The sequence below is a fragment of the Gouania willdenowi genome, chromosome 19 (assembly GCF_900634775.1).
Source record: "Gouania willdenowi chromosome 19, fGouWil2.1, whole genome shotgun sequence".
NCBI lineage: Eukaryota > Metazoa > Chordata > Actinopteri > Blenniiformes > Gobiesocidae > Gouania > Gouania willdenowi.
Window position 1 is genome coordinate 11,062,265 of NC_041062.1, and position 17,101 is coordinate 11,079,365.

Below are 17,101 nucleotides of genomic sequence, written 5' to 3' on the forward strand. Positions count from 1 at the left end.
TTACCTTGACTTCCCGTAAAGAGTCGAGGAACTTGTCGTGACGATTGGTGAGCATGTGAAGCTGGTTTCCAGTGTCTCTCTCAGCCTGATCTTTAGTCTTTGGGATGGTTGTCTGATCACTGGGTGCTAATTCAATGTCAATCTCCACATCCTGCAACAATGTTCATATTTTTCATTAAATCAGATGAATAGAATTCTAGAAAATATGTTTTTAAAAGCTTTATCTTTATCCCACCTCTTCTTTGGTCTCACTGTTTTCCCTCTCGCGTGGCTCCTGCTTGACATGTGTTGCCATGGCGAAAGCCGCACGGTCATGGCTGTCAGCCAGGTTGATGACATTAGTGATTGACGGTAGCATGGATCCCTGACAGCTGGTGCCGATGATGGTGTTTCGTTCGCACACCGCCAGCAACAGCTAAAAAACAGAATACATTTTTAAAAAAACAGGTGCAAAATGAAAAATATACAGCGAGTGACAAGCACCATATCATGTAGGTACTTAAAAATAATGAAAACTGTAAAACTAAAATAAACACTTCAGTGTCCACAACACACTAAGAGAAAAATAAAGTCAATGCCGTTTACCTCTATGCACTGTTTGATCCAGAAGTGGCTGCCCATGGCCTCCCAGTTCTGAGAACAGCAGATGTAGAGTAGTCTTTCATAGACTCGCCGCTTCATGGAGGCATCAAATACTTCAAAAAACTTGGCCCTGATCAATGGCTGAGAGCAGCGAAGCCCTGAGAGGAAGGCAGGCTCCAGCTTGGATGTAATGTCACTTCCTGAAAGGCTCTCATCTCTGAAGTAAAAAAAAAAAAAAAAAAAAAAAAAGGAGAAAAACAGTTTCGACCAGTACGTTTACAAATCAGCAACGAAATAAACTAATAAAATTACTATATGGGTAAACAATACCCTCAAATGTAAAAAAATTAGAAAGCTTCAGGCAGGGGCTTATGAATTCCCTTTTTGTTTACCATTACCACCATCCAAACCAATGTCCTGATTTGATATAACTGCCTCTTTGGACTCAGAATAGTTGCATTTGTCTTACAGTGCATGCTTTTCTTTTTAAGATATATATTTTAATCTTTTTTTTTTTTTTTTTTTTAACTTATCTTGGAATTACAAAATCACAGATCCACTCCTTTGTTTTCCCAAAGAAAAGTCTTTATAATTACTGACGGATCATCATAGCTTTACTAGTCATTTCTAAATCTGGGCTTTGACAGCTCTTGATTAGAACAGAGAAATAGACAAAAATGAGAAGTGAGGGCAGTGGGGGGAGGCCGAGGAACCTGATTTGGGGTTTTTTGATAAATAGTTGGTGAAATGACATTCTCTCATATTTGACCTGCACCTGCTGAGTGTTAAGAGCTGAGGAAACCTAATACTATTCTAGTCCAGTCAAAAAAAAACATTCGCAAAACACCAACATTTCAATTTTTTCCTTCATTTTATTTATGTTGAGTCACTTATTTTCAGTAAGATAAAATTGATTCAAAGCCAAACACAGCCGTTTTATGTTACGGGCCCCTACTGCTGACCCCACCTCCTTGTATTTCACCATCTAATCCTCCCGACCTTCCTCCTTCTTGTTAGGATGGATGCAAGCCAGCATGAGGTTGATGGTATGACCATTTGACCATGTGATGAATGGAGGCAATTACCTGTAGACGTAATTAACGAGGTCGAGGAATTGGGCGTTTAACTCAAGTTCTTCTGGAAAACGCTTTTCTATGTAGGTCATCATCTTCACCAGCAGGATGGACTTCTCACGCAGGTTGGGCATCTTAAAAGAAAATAGAAATGAAACGGTATTGTGGGGAAAAGGTCAGACAAAAAGGTCAAATAAAACTGCATTTTTTTTTTTACAATTCAATAATTAATAAGTTTAAGTATTTCCTGACAAGCCTTAGTCATACCTGATTGGCAGCCATTGGAGAATTATTCTTGATCCATTCCTCCACAATCTTGACAACAGCACGCAGGATTTTAGGGTCAGCTGACTTCTCTATAAGTGAAGTGAGGATGACCTGGATGAAGTTCTTCCTCATTTCCATGCTCATGACGGACAATCGAGTCTTCACCAGGTCCAGACTGAGCATTATTAGTTCACTGGTTACTGCGAGGGGAGGGCAAAAGAGCAGAGGTTTAAATATTTTTACTGTTTCATAAAAAATAAAGGTAGAAATTTTGAGCCTCTGATGAAAAATAAGAATCAACATATAATATACTTTGAATTTACAACAATGTTAGCTAGGTCAAACAAACTCCTTTCTGTTTTTGTTCTATCTCGGCAGCCGCTTCAATACAATCAGGATGAAACTGCTCAAGTTCATTGTAACGGATTAGGAAAACATGGATTGTCTTGATGGGTAAAGCCTCACTGATCAGATAGCCTTTTGGTCTCTGAGGCAAAAACAGCTTATGGATGAGAGTGAATAACTGTATTTCTGATAAAGCCATTAGAGACCAATTTAAAGCATTGATACCATCTTACGACCATTACCTCCAACTAAAGAGTGTCGATAGGAATTATATACTATTGCACCTGGAAACCTTGTTTGTTCTGGCGTGGAAAGGAAACAAACAAGGAACTTTAATTACATTTAACACCTAAATTAACACTCTTGAGGAGTGTAAAATAAGTAACACAAAAAGAAACCATTTTGATGAAGCCTGGTGGAACTGATATATATATACTGTATATATATATATATATATACCTTGATGCCTGACTAAGGCTCCTGTGGGAGAATATCTATTGTCACTACCTTACTCAAGTTGAATGAGACCTGGGAGAGTTACAGACACACTTCATCCTGATAATGTCAGATAGCTGTTGAACTATAGACGTGCTGAATGGATGTGAGTGAAAAGGCAGCTGCATCACAGAAATGGGCTGGTGAATCTTAGATTTAAATAGTGACTAAAAAGATCTTTTTGAGCCTGACAGGGAGAAATGATGGGGAAAAAAGTCACTTTTATGCAAAGTTTGGCTGTGGGCCAACAGAGCTCCTGCTGTGAAAATATAAGTTGATCTCTCATAAGATATCCAGCAATCCTAAAAATATAACCAATATTTGAATTAAATTTGGCCTCCCATTATGTAATTAACATGTAAAGTCCATCATATACGTAAATATTGTTTCCACTCATCCTAAAAGGCAGGATCTATTTCTCTTTTGGTCTCACTGCGCCATTTGTACATGTACCTGTGCTGGTCTCAGTGGCCCCCGGGTTAGCCTGTTGGGGACTCAGGTGTTCCCGCACCATCTTCTGGAGTGAGCGCATGAACACTGAGATGAGGCGGTCGATGTAGCTGGCATTGTAGCTGCAGGCTGACTTCAGAATCATCAGTGTTCCTGGTTGACAAATTAAAGACGAATAAGAAGGGATTAGGAAAAAGGAACATTTAATAATCTGACAAGAAACACACTGTGTACGCGATTAATAACGTCTTTGCAAAAAACTCAAAAACACACAAGGAACTTTTTGATGGCAACAGTTTTTGTTCAACTAGAATAAATAATTTAATGAATTAGGCTGAAACCACTTACATAATTAAAATCTATATCACACATTTAAAGTTAAACTGTTGTATTCTTGGGAAAAGAAAGCTTTAATGAAAAATCTTTTTCATTCATTTTCATCCATCCCTGGACAGCCTTTTTCCAAACTGTTGGACTGTGACATGTGTTTTAACAGACCAGATGCTAGCCAAAGCAGCACGGCCCATCCACTTGCATTTTAACGACCCATTCTGTGGCTTTATTGCTGTATGTGACTGAGGGGATGCTTGCATTTGAAGGGAAAATGAGCATGAGATGGTATTTCCTATTATGTTACAGACACCTAATTAATTACAGGCAGAAAGGAGAAATAAAAGAAGAAAATAAGGCATTTTAGTGGTAGGTTAGACAAAGGAGTTTACTCACCAAAGAGCTGCGTGGGGTTAGTATTGCTTGTGGCTTTTTCATAATTGGTAAGTCCCTCATAGATGACCTTGCCCACAGCAGCATACAGACATTCCAGTTCCTCATACTTGGATGCCACATTAGAGGTGCCTTAAGGGACAAATACATGATTGATTCATTAATACATGAAAAACTCTTTGATATTCCCAGCTTTCAACATCATACAGTAAAAAAATTAACATTAAACGTTCTATTCAACTTTATTTAATTCATAAGAGAATAAAGGCTTATCGTGTTTTCTTAAAACTTCAGGAAAGGCCAAATGAAATTTCTAACAGTTATCAGTGTCTTACTGGGCTCAGTAGGGAAATTGCTCATGAGTCGTGAGAGGAGGGAGTGGACTGCTCGCAGCACTTTGGTGTTGCCACATGTCATGCAGGCAGCAATGCCGCGCTGCAGAGGTTTGAAGTGGGCCAAAATGGCAGGAGACTGGAGAACTGTCAACAGGAAACAGAGAATCTCCAAACCAGTGCAGATGTTGGAGATGTTGGCTTGTGCAGGCTGCTCCTAAAATACCAGAGAGGAAGACAATCAAGAGTAAAAGAATAAAAAACACACAGCTGGCAACTACACCAGGACACAAGAAATCTACTCAATTACTCAAGTCCTACCTTGGATACTGTTATTTATAATGATTTTTCACACTAAAGCACTGATTATCAGTATCAGTTTGTTGCATAATTACATCTTTAGCATGATAATGTGTAATAAAGTAGGAAAAACCCAACTATCCTAAAAAGTAACGCCTTTAGTAAAACATAAACGTATGAGTCATTTGAGTCAAAAATTGCACAAGGAAAAAGGAGAGTCAGACAGTCTTTAGGACTAATTTGTTTGGGGATCCAGTTTTTGTTTCAGGAAAACTCCAAAATCGATAGTCTTCGAGCTGAGATTTTTCTCGCACACGGGGAAAACACAATCATGATGGCTGCTAAACCACAAATCAATTGCCAGCGCCGAGTCCCAATTTTGTCTAAATTGCAATCAAGGTTTACAATGGCAAGACTAAAACGATAATCTAGGGTAGATCCATGACAATACTCTTACGTAATGAACAAGGTGACTGCTGTGATAAGGCTCCTGGTAAACATTAGGGAGAGGTATTAAATCGAAACTGCATTAATAGAATGGAGAAAATGCATCCACGTAAGCCAGTGTATCATTTTGTGAGTTTTGGACACATTTCCCCTTTTGCTCCTCATTTGGCCTCTTAAGCCACACCCCTGACTCTTAATCACTGTAATAGTCCTACAATGAGATGATAAAAGGTAATCCGATTTGAAGCAGTGTTCATTAGTCTGAGTGACGCGGCTGGGCTGGTATAGCATTCTCCCTGGAGATGAAAAGCCTGTGTCTGTGCAGGCGCGCACATCTGCATAAGACCAACAGAAAGCCTCGTTTGTCACAATCTTCCCAATGGGATCTGGAAGGTCTGATTGGGTTTCTGTGCGTGTGCGCGCACATTGGGAAATGATGCCTAGCCGGTGCAGAGATCCCAGAAGAGAGCAGCGGAGGTATAACGTGACAATTGCTGGTGCACCGTGATAACCTTGTTCGAACACTCACGTCAAATCAGACCAAAGAGATGAGGCGCAAAGAAGGGAAAAAATTGATAGAGAGAGAGAGAGAGAGAGAGAGAGAGAGAGAGAGAGAGAGAGAGCGTGATAAGCACTGCAAAGAAGTGAAAGGATGAGAAAAGGGAGCGGTTTCAGACAGAGGCAAAGGCGAGGAGAGATATAGGTGCACGGTAGAGATATGAAAAGCAAGGATGAGGAGTTTAGGATGAATAAGGGTTGGGAGGAGCAGGCCAACCCGGATAGACTCCTGCTATCTCACCACTGTCATTATTTTGTCATTACCGTGGTTGGCACCTCACTTCATGTATTGCTGATAAGAGACAAAAGACTGTAAGGTGTTGGAGCAAATACTGGGTGCTTAAGCAGGGACAGGGAAACTTCTCTGGGGAGACATTATTTATACTTTGTTGTTTGCTACATTCTGCTCGGAGCTGTAACAACAACAAAACAGCCAGAACATTTTGAATTTCAATCTCATTTTGTTTGCCTATTATTACACTGCTGATGGCGTGCACGCAGCTTCAAATAATCCACGACACACTCACTTTACAAATGTTCTTTTCACCCTTTCCCAAACAAGAAAGAGTCCCGACAACACAAAAGCAAAGATAAACCCAACTATTTCACAACGTTAACAGGATTTTGCTGAGAGTAGTGCAAACTCAGCAGAATGTCAGGCTTAAACTGAATCTTCAACAGCCAAAAACATCAGCGCTTTTCCAACAAATGCAATTTGAAAACCAAGAACAGGTTATGTGTGGGATCAACCAATGGGTACAGTATTTGGTCAACACAAGTGTCAACAACATATTTTACAGAGATAAATGTTCCTGTTGAATGAGTGTCTAGGAAAATTAATAATTGAATTTAATTCAAATATACAATCCTTCAAAGTTCCTGAAAACCCTAATGAATGTTTTTCTGATAATATTCATGAAATACGGAATTCTGATGTTGAATATTTTAAATGTTTCACCACCTGCTTACACGTTTCACTTTAATCAAAAAAATTAGCATAAAAACTGCTAAATATATAACCAAATTGCATCAGTAAAGTAAAGCTACCAGGAAAATAGGAAATGGATGTGTAAATGTGACTATATGAATCAGAGGGACGCACATTTCAGAACACACAGCCAATCTTACCACTGTCATCAGAAGTTTGTCAAACCACTGTAGCTTGAGATCAGCACGAGGCCACATGTCAGGCCTGAGGGCCGTTTTCATCAGGCTAACGCAGCGGCGGGACAGCAGCTCTCCAGGAGACCCGGCAACATTTGTGCTGTCGTTCACCTGGAAGGAGGAAGAAAGCCTCATTTCATTACCATTCTTAGCAACGAGATGTGCCAAAAATCAACAGGGATGAGGAACAAGGACAAGTGAGATGTCCTTTGGTTGATTGTTGATAGCTTCAGGCCACAGAGGAAAAAAACATTTTTCTTCACAGATCAATGATAAACTGCTTCTGAGAGGAATTTTTAAGAAAAAATGATGTTTCTACAGACTCCTCTGTGAGCAGTGAATGAACCAAAGAAGGTTATATTCAGCCGAGATGGTTGGGTGAACAGTGAGAATGAAAAAAAAAAAGAAAAAAGAAAATACCAAATGTCAAGGTGGAAGAAATCTCAGTGATCGATTTCAGGATTTGAAAGCTGGATCATCTGTGGCACTGAACCAAGACACAGTTGTGTAGGACATCACAATGAATGTGTGTGTGTGTGTGGACTTATTTGGATTTCTTTGTAATCTGTTTTCCTCTTATTCAACGGTGGACTGGACACATCTTTCCATCCGTGGCGAGCACTAAAGATGGCAAACAATCTTGTTACCTGGGGACTGTGTGTGCTTCTGTGTGGAGGACTTGCCTGGCATGCGATCCTGATCAGGAAATTGACAACAGTATCTGTGTGCTGCTTCTCGACAGGTTTGGTGAGCATCGTCTCTGTTCCTGGGATGGACTGGCTGCGGGCAAACACCTAAAAAACAAAAAAACACACACACACACATTCCTAATATGAACATTAATATAAAAACACAGGGGGAAAAAATGTTATTAGGAAGATATGGCAAAATATTCCCCTTGATATGAAAAGATAATTTTCTGTCATGTTATTTTGGATATTTTTGACAGCTTACATCTGCTTTAAAGCTGAGGTGTCACTTCAGTTCAGTGGGCTGTTGGAGCTCATTTGCATCTCATCTATTCTCTGTATTTTAGTGTGTATTTAGCATTTTAAATATGCTTAGCTAAAAGATAGAAAAGGCAGCTGGGTAACGATTGACAAACACTGCCTTTGCAATCTATAAGCCAGTAGTAATCAAAAGTCACCACTTTTGTAGACGATGCTCGGACATAACTTTATCTCATGACACATGTACTTTCTGATATTTTCTAACTCATCAAAGCAATTGGCGTGATCATCAATCTTCAAGATCCAATGTAAGACAATATCAGTGCATGCCCTGGTTGCGCTCACCGTTGAGGCCGTGCCTGCAGCCGTACGAAACCTCTTCACGTCCTGTCCAGGGCTGGCAGCTTCCAGTGACAGTCCTCTTTTTACAGCAGCACCACTCGGCCCCTCCCCAGCAGGCACCACTTCAGTCTCAGACTCTGGCTGCACAAAACAAAAGCTTCAGTCTTCACTTTATTAGCTCCATCTGGAGGTATATTGTTAATACTTAAAGTCTTAAACCTGCGTTTAAATTACTGTAATAGCACTAATTCACGAAAGCAAATCAATGTTTTTACTGTGCAGTAAATGATGATACAGTGAGAAGTAAAACACCTAATACCGGTGGCTTTAAAAAGATCAAATCAATTGCAGTTTACCTGCTGGTCCTTGATCCGCTGCAGCTCCCACTTGATCACCACTTCAGCCAAATCCACAGCCAGTTTCCTCTGCTCAATGGTCACACTGGGAGTGAAACCCAGACGCTGCATAGCACTGATCATGTGCTGCACAAGGTGATGTCGAACGGGATAATAGACCTGAGGGGGGGTAAAAAAAAAAAAAAAGAGTAAATTCCAAAGATATAAAAAAAAGACACTAAAACTAAATATGCAGGGAGGGTAATAATGTGCAACTTTTATGTGTAATTCAACTTGCCTTATATCCAAACTGTGACTGACCTTGCATTAGGCAGATATTCAATGTGTCAAGCTAATAAAAGCTCATATGTGTAGTTTTCTGAGGATCACAAAGGACTTCTCGACACTATTATCCCAAAGCACCAGATGGTTGATAATAGCAGTTAAAAATAAATATGCAAGAATAACCAGTAAGGCTTAATAGGCAAGACTGTAGTACTTACAGATCTCAATGGATCGCACAATGATTGGGCATATGTATTAGAGAGGATGAATAGCATTTAGTCGTTCACACTGAAAATAAACCTACAAAACAATGTTCGCACTGATGAATTGTGGTCAACGTGCTTCAAACACAAATGTTTGCTGTAAACTGAAATTCCCTAAAGTAGATTAAATCCAGCACCAACATACTACGAGAACATCAGGTAAGGCCATGGCATTATTGTGGTGAAATTTGACAAAAAGAAAGGAAAGCTGCACTTGTTTATTCATTCCAAAACACTGTATTCTCACTTCGTTCCAAGGACACATCAGCAAACACTTAACCCAGGGAATTACCAAACTCCAGTTCAAGAGGAACTTTGGATTTGATCACTGAGCTGGAAATCTAAAACACACACACATACGCTGATAATGGAGAGAGATGAGATGTCTATCCAAGAGGCTTATGTCAGTGTCAGGGAATATTAAAGCCTCTCACTTTGAGGGTAATTACAGTTGATAGAGCAGGACTTCATAACCTCTTAATGACGGAGTGGCAAAGCCCTGCCTATCACGTGAGCACAGATGGTCACGCACATGATTCTCCCATTTCTTTATCAAACACACACACGCACGCACAGTCTCATCTTGTCCCCTGTGTAATTATGCTGATGTGATTACACTAGATTAGTCATCTGGCCCAGTGAGAGCCGCCTGTCAGAGAGATAGAGTGGGGCGATGAGGAAAATGTCAGTCTTCTGCTTAAAGACTGTTGCTCTGATGGCTGAGGCTGAAAAAGTGAGCGAGTGAATGTGTCTAAGATTCAAAAAAGGAAAGCAAACAGAAAGAGCAATGACCCATTGCTCATGCCGACTTGTTGACAGGAAAGATATCTGTTGGTTCGGATGATCTGTGAAGGTTTTTAAGCATCAAGGCCACAACTACTGTTTAGAAAACATTCAAAATACAAAAATCTAAACTGAATAAGTTAAGTTATAATGAGGATGCTCGTTCTCCATTAAGACTTGTTTAGAGCTGTCATGTACGCTTATTAAGGCCACTTAGCTAATCAATGAAATCAACCCTAAACCGTTTTTATTTAACGTAACATAGCACCCTGTCTGTATGCAGACGTGTTTTTCTATGAGCTCACCCTAAAATGCTGCACGATGAGGTGCAGTATGTGAACCAGCTGTGGCACAGTGTGGCCTTCCTCCACGATGATTTTGCGCGTCCAGTGCGTCAACATCTGATGGCCGTCCTCCATGCGTGCAGGCACGGCTGGTGTCAGGATAGCCATGGCCTGGCGAACAATGGCTCGGGCCTCCATTGTGTGGGCCTTCAACAGGCTGTGGAACACCTTGAAAACACACATCACATCTTGTTTTTCAAAAACGATAATGCACTGAGGAACTGAACACTAAGAAAAGGTTGAGTTATATGAAATTTGGAGAAAAATAAAATAATTCTTTCAGGCAGCCACATGTGCAGCACAAGCTTACAGGTTTAGACTGGGATAAACCTGTTCCCAGTAACCAGAATCAAAAAAAGCAATGCTCAATTGCTTAACACACCTCAAGCAATGACTTGAATCAAAGCAATCCATTCAGAAAGATCAGAATGGAATGTATTTTAAAGGTATCAGGAACAAATGTTTTTTTTTTTTGTATGTATACCCTCATAGATTTATGTGGTTTCTATACTTTCCATGAAGTCATTTTCTTCTTTTTAGGATATTGTGTTTTTCATGGTGCAACGTGTTCCTCTTTTACAGCACTATCCTACTCACCTGCAGCACAATCTTTTTATGAATGGCAAACTTTGCGATGATATGAGCCAGCAGCAGGTGACCACTGTATTTACAGGCAGGATCAACGCAGGCTTTAGGCAGCAGACACGGCCAGGCGAAGGTCATGAGGCGACGCAGCTTGCTGTTGCGAGACTTGTTGTTGTCGTGGATGTGGTGGGGAGCGTGCTCCACCAGCAGGGTGGAGAATTGCAGCAGGCAGATACGCAGCGAGTCCAGAAGGTCAGCCTGTTTTTCTGGGTCTAAAACCTAGAAGAGGGAACAGAGAGGAACAATTACGAACCCACAATTACTGAGATTTCATTGGATTACAGCTCCCTAACAAGGTAATGGTTAGCTGAAGTATACTGATATAGTTTGTATACAAAGTATACAAATGTGAATCAGATGTATAACTATATTGCATTGGCCTGGAATTGTCAACATCTAAAATCCTTGGCATGGACACAAACAAGATGGTCGCCAGAGAGAAAAGGATGCAAGTCAGGAAATGAGTTTCAACCAGACCACAGAGAGCCTATTAGCTGCCATTAGGACTGGTGTTAATCAGTGATGAGATCTGCCACAGCACAAACAAACAGGCTGACCTTTAGCTCGGTCACACAGTGACATTTCCACTGGGAATTATAGTCAATCCTGATGGATGAAATGTGATGGGAGGAGGGAGTGATGGTGGGAGGAGGACAGATGGAAGAGACTCAACCAAAGTAAAAGAGGATAACTATCATTAGATTGGAAGTGGAATCAGACACACTGCAAGGCTTTTGATCAGTAAATCTAAAAAAGGTGCTTGTTTGACAACAGATTAAAAAGCTTTTGTTTCTACAGACAACAATACAGATACATTTCAGACAACAGCACTGAAAAAAACATGATGAGTAATACAAGGCCTACGGCTACAGGCAAGCATGTGCACATGTGCACCTTGGTGATGAAGACACTGGTGATGCTTTCAGGATTATCGCCTTCAGGGTTTGGTGGTCCAAGCAGCTGCTCGCCTTCGCCTTTCTCAAAGCTGTGGAGAAATGCTGGATTCAAGATGTGCTGCAGCACCTAAAGGAACAAAAACAAGAAAAGATAGGAACAAATAATAATAATTTAAAAGAAGAAGAAGAATATAATGGCTGAAGACAACGCAAAAAAAAATTCAGGGAACAAACAAAAAATAAAAGTTATTCTAAAGCCAGAAGTTTGACACATCAAACTGTGCTCCGATAACACGCTCATTACATCACATGGACCAATTCAAAATCACTGTATATAACAGGAAAGACACCCCTGCACCTGACACCCCACTATGTGTCACAAGCTACAGGGTCACGCCTATGTCATGTGTACAGATACACAGTCTGTCACATTTGTTTAAAGGTGGCAGCACAACTCACTGCAGTCAAAAACTCAGAGACATGCAACCAATTTTGCACAGGCAACAAAGTAAATGCAGTAAATTTATCCAAAAACACACAAAAGGACAAAAAAATTAACAAAAATACACAATTTGATTAAAAAAAACGACACAATTACAGGAAAATACATTAAAAGACATCAATAATAAATAAAAAGAAATCAAAAAAACACAAAGTGACCCCATATATGCACAAAATGACTCCAAAAATACAGCTAAAACCCCAAAAATTACTCCACATACACACAAAACAACACAAACACAAAATGAGTAAAAAAAATATACAAAATGACATCTAAAATACAGAAAAAGGGCAAAAAAATATACCAAACAACAACAAAAACATGCAAAATGACTCCACATACACACTAAACAACAACAGAAACACAAAATACATTACACATTCATTCAAAAGCTTAGCAAACAACCAAAATACATGCAAAAACCTCTTTCCTTTAATGAGAATCAGATTTCTGACATTGAAAGTTATAATTTGTGGCCCTCGGATCAGACAATCACATTTCTGTGGCCCCCCACTGTGCCCATCTTTAGTGCAAGATATCTTATTACAAACTTGCTTATATGCTAACAGGTGAAGGAGGTTTTTTTTTTTAAACTCGTAACTAATTTAAGATGGTCACTAAGATCATTTTTCAAATGTAATTTGCCAACACAGTGAAAGCAGCAGCAGCAGAGGCTGTGAGAAACGGCTCTGTGGAACCGAGCCACAATAGAGTTAACGACTGCAATTATTAAAGAAGCTGTTATCAATTAATGAACACTCTGATTCAATCCATCACAGAGGAGGACAGGGCATCGCTCAGTGGAGAATGCATGATAGCATATGTTCCGACTTCTCCATTAGCACATTATTCACGCTCACGCCGCACAATGTGGATGCATGGCTGACAGAGTCGCACACAAACGGAGGAACGTGCACGCTCGCTCTCAAATGAAGACACAAAGAAAATGCACTGTGTGCCACTGTTCTTCGGTCTCATCTGTTCCAATTAATTTGGAGTTCATCTGACATCAATCACTAAGATAGCGGCTGATTTATTTCGTTTTTCTTTCTTGCAAAGCCGCTGATGATGTGTATTAGACCATTTGTCCTACTTTTGGGAAAGTGGCCTGGATTTCAAGTCCGCAGGTGGTTTAATTAACTCAAATTCAATTTAATTATAAAAAATGTAAAGTGTGCAGTGGTGTAATGAAATGACTTTTTCTGAAATTCAAGAGAAGGAAAACATTTGTGATTCCCATTACATGGCTTTATGTTCACCCTTGAAATCAATACTTTATTTTTCTTCAATTATCTTACAATAAATACTTTTGCATGAGGGTGACCGCTAAATATCATTAAATTGCAAAAAAACAAAAAACAAAAATAAATTCAGGACATTTCTTCAAATCACGTCTACCTATCTTTTTTCATCTTAAAAATCTCACGCAATCCTATTCTTTTCCAAATGTGTTTGGTTTCAACTTCTCTTATCTCGACTACAGAGAGAATAGTAACACAGCATGTTAACACGGTGCGTAAAAAAAGCTCTACTTCAAAGTTGTCCTTGGTGGGAACAAAAAAAAGGCAGCCGTGCTGGAAACAGAAAGTACTGCTTCATAAATTTGATACATTTGTTTTTTTCCTTGTCGCCCTGAGATCTATGCCACAAATAGATGAATATTTTTGGAAAGAGAACAAAAGAGGCGCTTTTGCATATAAACAAAGAAACAACATGGCCGCAGCATGGGGTCAATCTGTGCTGCCAAAGATGATTCAATGCTGCTGTCCCACTCGCCTCTCTCCATCACACCCTCCTCTGTGTGAGCACAGAGGAAAATATTCACCTAGAACCTTTTTCATTCCAAACAAACACCTCATTTTCCATCTGAGTCCCAGGCTTATAAAGGAAATGCACCAACACGCTCCTATGATAAATACTTCAGGCAATTATTTGAATGTCAATGGAGGGAACACCCACTCTCATTCTTTGCTCAGAAATTGTACACTAATCAACACACACCCACTCACAGACATCGGCATCATGTGTGGTCTTTGTGCACACGTTTGCCTCTGCCGTACCCGCACAGTTAGCATCTGCTGCTCACCAACAGAGGACAATTAGGGGAAAAACAACAATGGGAGCCAAACTCTGATGGGGGCGACAGTGGGAGGGCCTTTAGCGCTGCTGGAAAAATTACTGATTTTAATTCTGCTGTGTTTCTGCCTGGAAACCTTCACAATCAATTGGCCAGAGTCTGAAATCTACAATTTCTTTCATAAATCCACAGTCCTTGAGCCAGAGCCTCAATTTATTAATAAACAAGTAAGAAGAGACACATGAATGCATGGTTTTCAATTTGTGTGTATACCTCACACTATTTTACACATTCTTCTCAGACAGTGCTTTGATGGAGTGCTATTGTGTGCCAGTAAGGCTTTTCCCCACAGACCAGTTTGTACTTAGCAGCAGTGCTGTTACTGCTCTGTGTGAGGGGGTCATGTGCTTGTTACAGCTACAGGAAGTATAGGTGCGTGCGTGTGTTCGTAAGTGTGAGTGTGTGTGCTGAAAAACTAAAATGAGCTTCATTAAAAAGCAGGCAAATTGACTATATTGCTGGCAGCAGCAGGTTAGGTAGAGAGGACGGACGCATTCATCTATAAGCCTCTGCAGAATTAAGAAGGGGAAAAAAATGACCTTCCTAATCACTTAAAAGAACTTCGGGTACAAAATTCATCAAGCGTAAAAGTCAGAAAAAGCTGATGCTCAAGTTTTTACAATGTTGCATTTATAGAGAATATTCTGCCAGGCCTGAGGACAAGAACTATGAGAAATAAACAAATTGTATATCAAAAAAATATTTAATAAAGCACAATATAGCCTTCAGTTGCTTCTTATTTCCCAATACAATCATTTTTATGTCATAAAGGACAATACTTTTTTTGTTCTTGCAATGACAATATATCATTGTTTCCACAAAAGCATTTAGTATCAGGTGGTGTTCTGTCTCGGTTGGGACTTCCCCCTCAGGGCAGAATGCAGGACTTGTCCAGCTCAGGTAGAACAAGAAATTTGGGGCATCTCAGGAGGCTGTAAAGCCCATCTAATCAATCAGTATCCTCACATTCCATTTTAATGTATCGTACGAGTTGCTCGGTTTTTCCAAAAAGGTACAAATATACCAGGCAGTTCAAAAAAAATGATGCCTTGTAGTGGAAATGCATTTGTAGCATTTAAGTTTGTTAAAGTTTAAATGATGAAAATGAATAAACGTGTGTATGATCAATTCTTTACTAATTTGTATTTTCACAACAATTTGTCCTAACTCTTTTTTTACTCTATATTAACTTAAAAACTGTTTCCTAAGATTTGTTTTAATGTGTGAGGCATTACAGTCTCCAATGCTCCAGACCACACTTCACTGTCAATTACAAATCATTATTCATAAGAATGTCAAAGTTGAGGCAGAGGTTGCTGATACATTGAGACTTAAATGGACTTTACTGCTCTGCTAGTAGATCGTACATACCTTTGCTTTAAGCTCGTCATTGAAGTGGGGGTCATTGAACTCGACAAAGCGGAAGAATAAGGCGCGTTTCTGGGCAATGGAGTAGTTTCTGGGAATGTCCTCCTCCATGTATTCCTTCAGGAATGTCATGTTACACAGGAAACGGCCCGTGAAGGCCCGCAGCAGCTGGAACAGCAGCTCGATTTCAGAGTAGTTACGCCTAGTGATGAGACCGAAATTCAGTGACGTTAGTGTAGAAGAAAGAAATCTAGGACAATTTTTCATCTGATTGTACACAAAGTAAAACATTAGCTGGACTCATTTGTGTCATTGCCATTTTTCACTGGATGCAAAATAATAAATGACATTGAGATTTACTGTGGTCAACAGGTTGTACACTGCTCACATCTACTGCTAGAATAGGGAATTTTAGTCAGATGTGTAAAAGTTTACTAACTTGCAGTAGCTTAATAGGCAGAAAGCCAACAGCTTGGGCTCCTTCCAGTTGGTGGCAGCCATGTTGTCCTTCCGATGTCTCTCCTGGAACGCCTCGCTGACCCAGACTCGCCTCAGTTGGCTGACCAGGGAGTGTTGGCCTGCCAGCCAGCCTTCATCATTCTTCACTATGATGCTAATAATCTGCACAGATGTAAAAACCAGAAAGGTTCACTTTGTCTGCTTAAACACTGATTATATTAAATTATAAAGCAAAGACGCAAATACAAGCATAGAAGACAAATGTAGTTGAACAGAATCTGTACCTTGATGGCTTGAAACTGCAGGTCCAGCCTCGCTGTGGTCGTGGATGGAGAACCAGGTCGGACTGTTGCAGTGGTGCCGGCAGGAACGAGCAGGGGAACGAAGCGGTTGGGATTAGAAGCCAGTACGTCCCTTAGAGGCTTTGCATCTTTGTGTTTCAGGAAACTCTGCGTAGATGAAAAAAAAGACGTCTTTAAAACAGACAGGCACACTCAACCACAGCCGAGGGAGCGGAGTTCATGCCTTAGCAATAGAATCGTACATTAGCGTTAAACTGGAAGAAAACAATACGAACTGAATAAAAATTCTACTGGTAGATATTCATCTCAGTGTATTCTAACAAGGCCGCTGAGCCTTGAAACACTCAATTACTGCCCATTATAGAGAGCAGGAATAAAGTGAAACATCTCTTTAATGGCAAATGTGTCGCTGCTTTTCTAACCATGAACATGCGGCTCCACTGGGGGTCGTTGAGCGTAGCCTCCATCATGAACAGCTCCACTGTCTGGGATGGGTGACGAGTCAGGAACTTGATTAAAGGCTCCCTGAACGGACTCCCAGCCTGGAGAGAGGGTGGGAAAATGAAGTGCCACACAACCGGAAATAAGGACATACAAAGTTTATAGTAACTCAAAGGATAAAAGTGTATTCAAAGAAAAATTTAAACCTAACTAAGTATTCCTTAGGTAAATAACCAATAATGTCTTTGTTCTTTCTTATCAAGTCTTTTCTTTAAATTGCACAAACTGACTGCTTAATCTTTACATAAAAGAT

At 40.1% G+C, this 17,101-nt stretch overlaps 1 protein-coding gene across 1 annotated transcript in view; it reads right to left on the minus strand.

The window, feature by feature from the left end:
• Positions 1-17,101, minus strand: part of trrap (transformation/transcription domain-associated protein) — a 67,905-nt gene that overhangs the window by 33,214 nt on the left and 17,590 nt on the right. Inside the window, 19 exon segments of the mRNA XM_028475531.1 lie at positions 5-151; positions 236-415; positions 586-799; positions 1,668-1,789; positions 1,923-2,122; positions 3,216-3,365; positions 3,939-4,067; positions 4,271-4,484; positions 6,701-6,847; positions 7,420-7,530; positions 8,032-8,169; positions 8,385-8,543; positions 10,000-10,206; positions 10,636-10,902; positions 11,578-11,706; positions 15,590-15,788; positions 16,026-16,207; positions 16,330-16,494; positions 16,770-16,889. Coding sequence (XP_028331332.1) covers positions 5-151; positions 236-415; positions 586-799; positions 1,668-1,789; positions 1,923-2,122; positions 3,216-3,365; positions 3,939-4,067; positions 4,271-4,484; positions 6,701-6,847; positions 7,420-7,530; positions 8,032-8,169; positions 8,385-8,543; positions 10,000-10,206; positions 10,636-10,902; positions 11,578-11,706; positions 15,590-15,788; positions 16,026-16,207; positions 16,330-16,494; positions 16,770-16,889 — 3,180 coding nt within the window.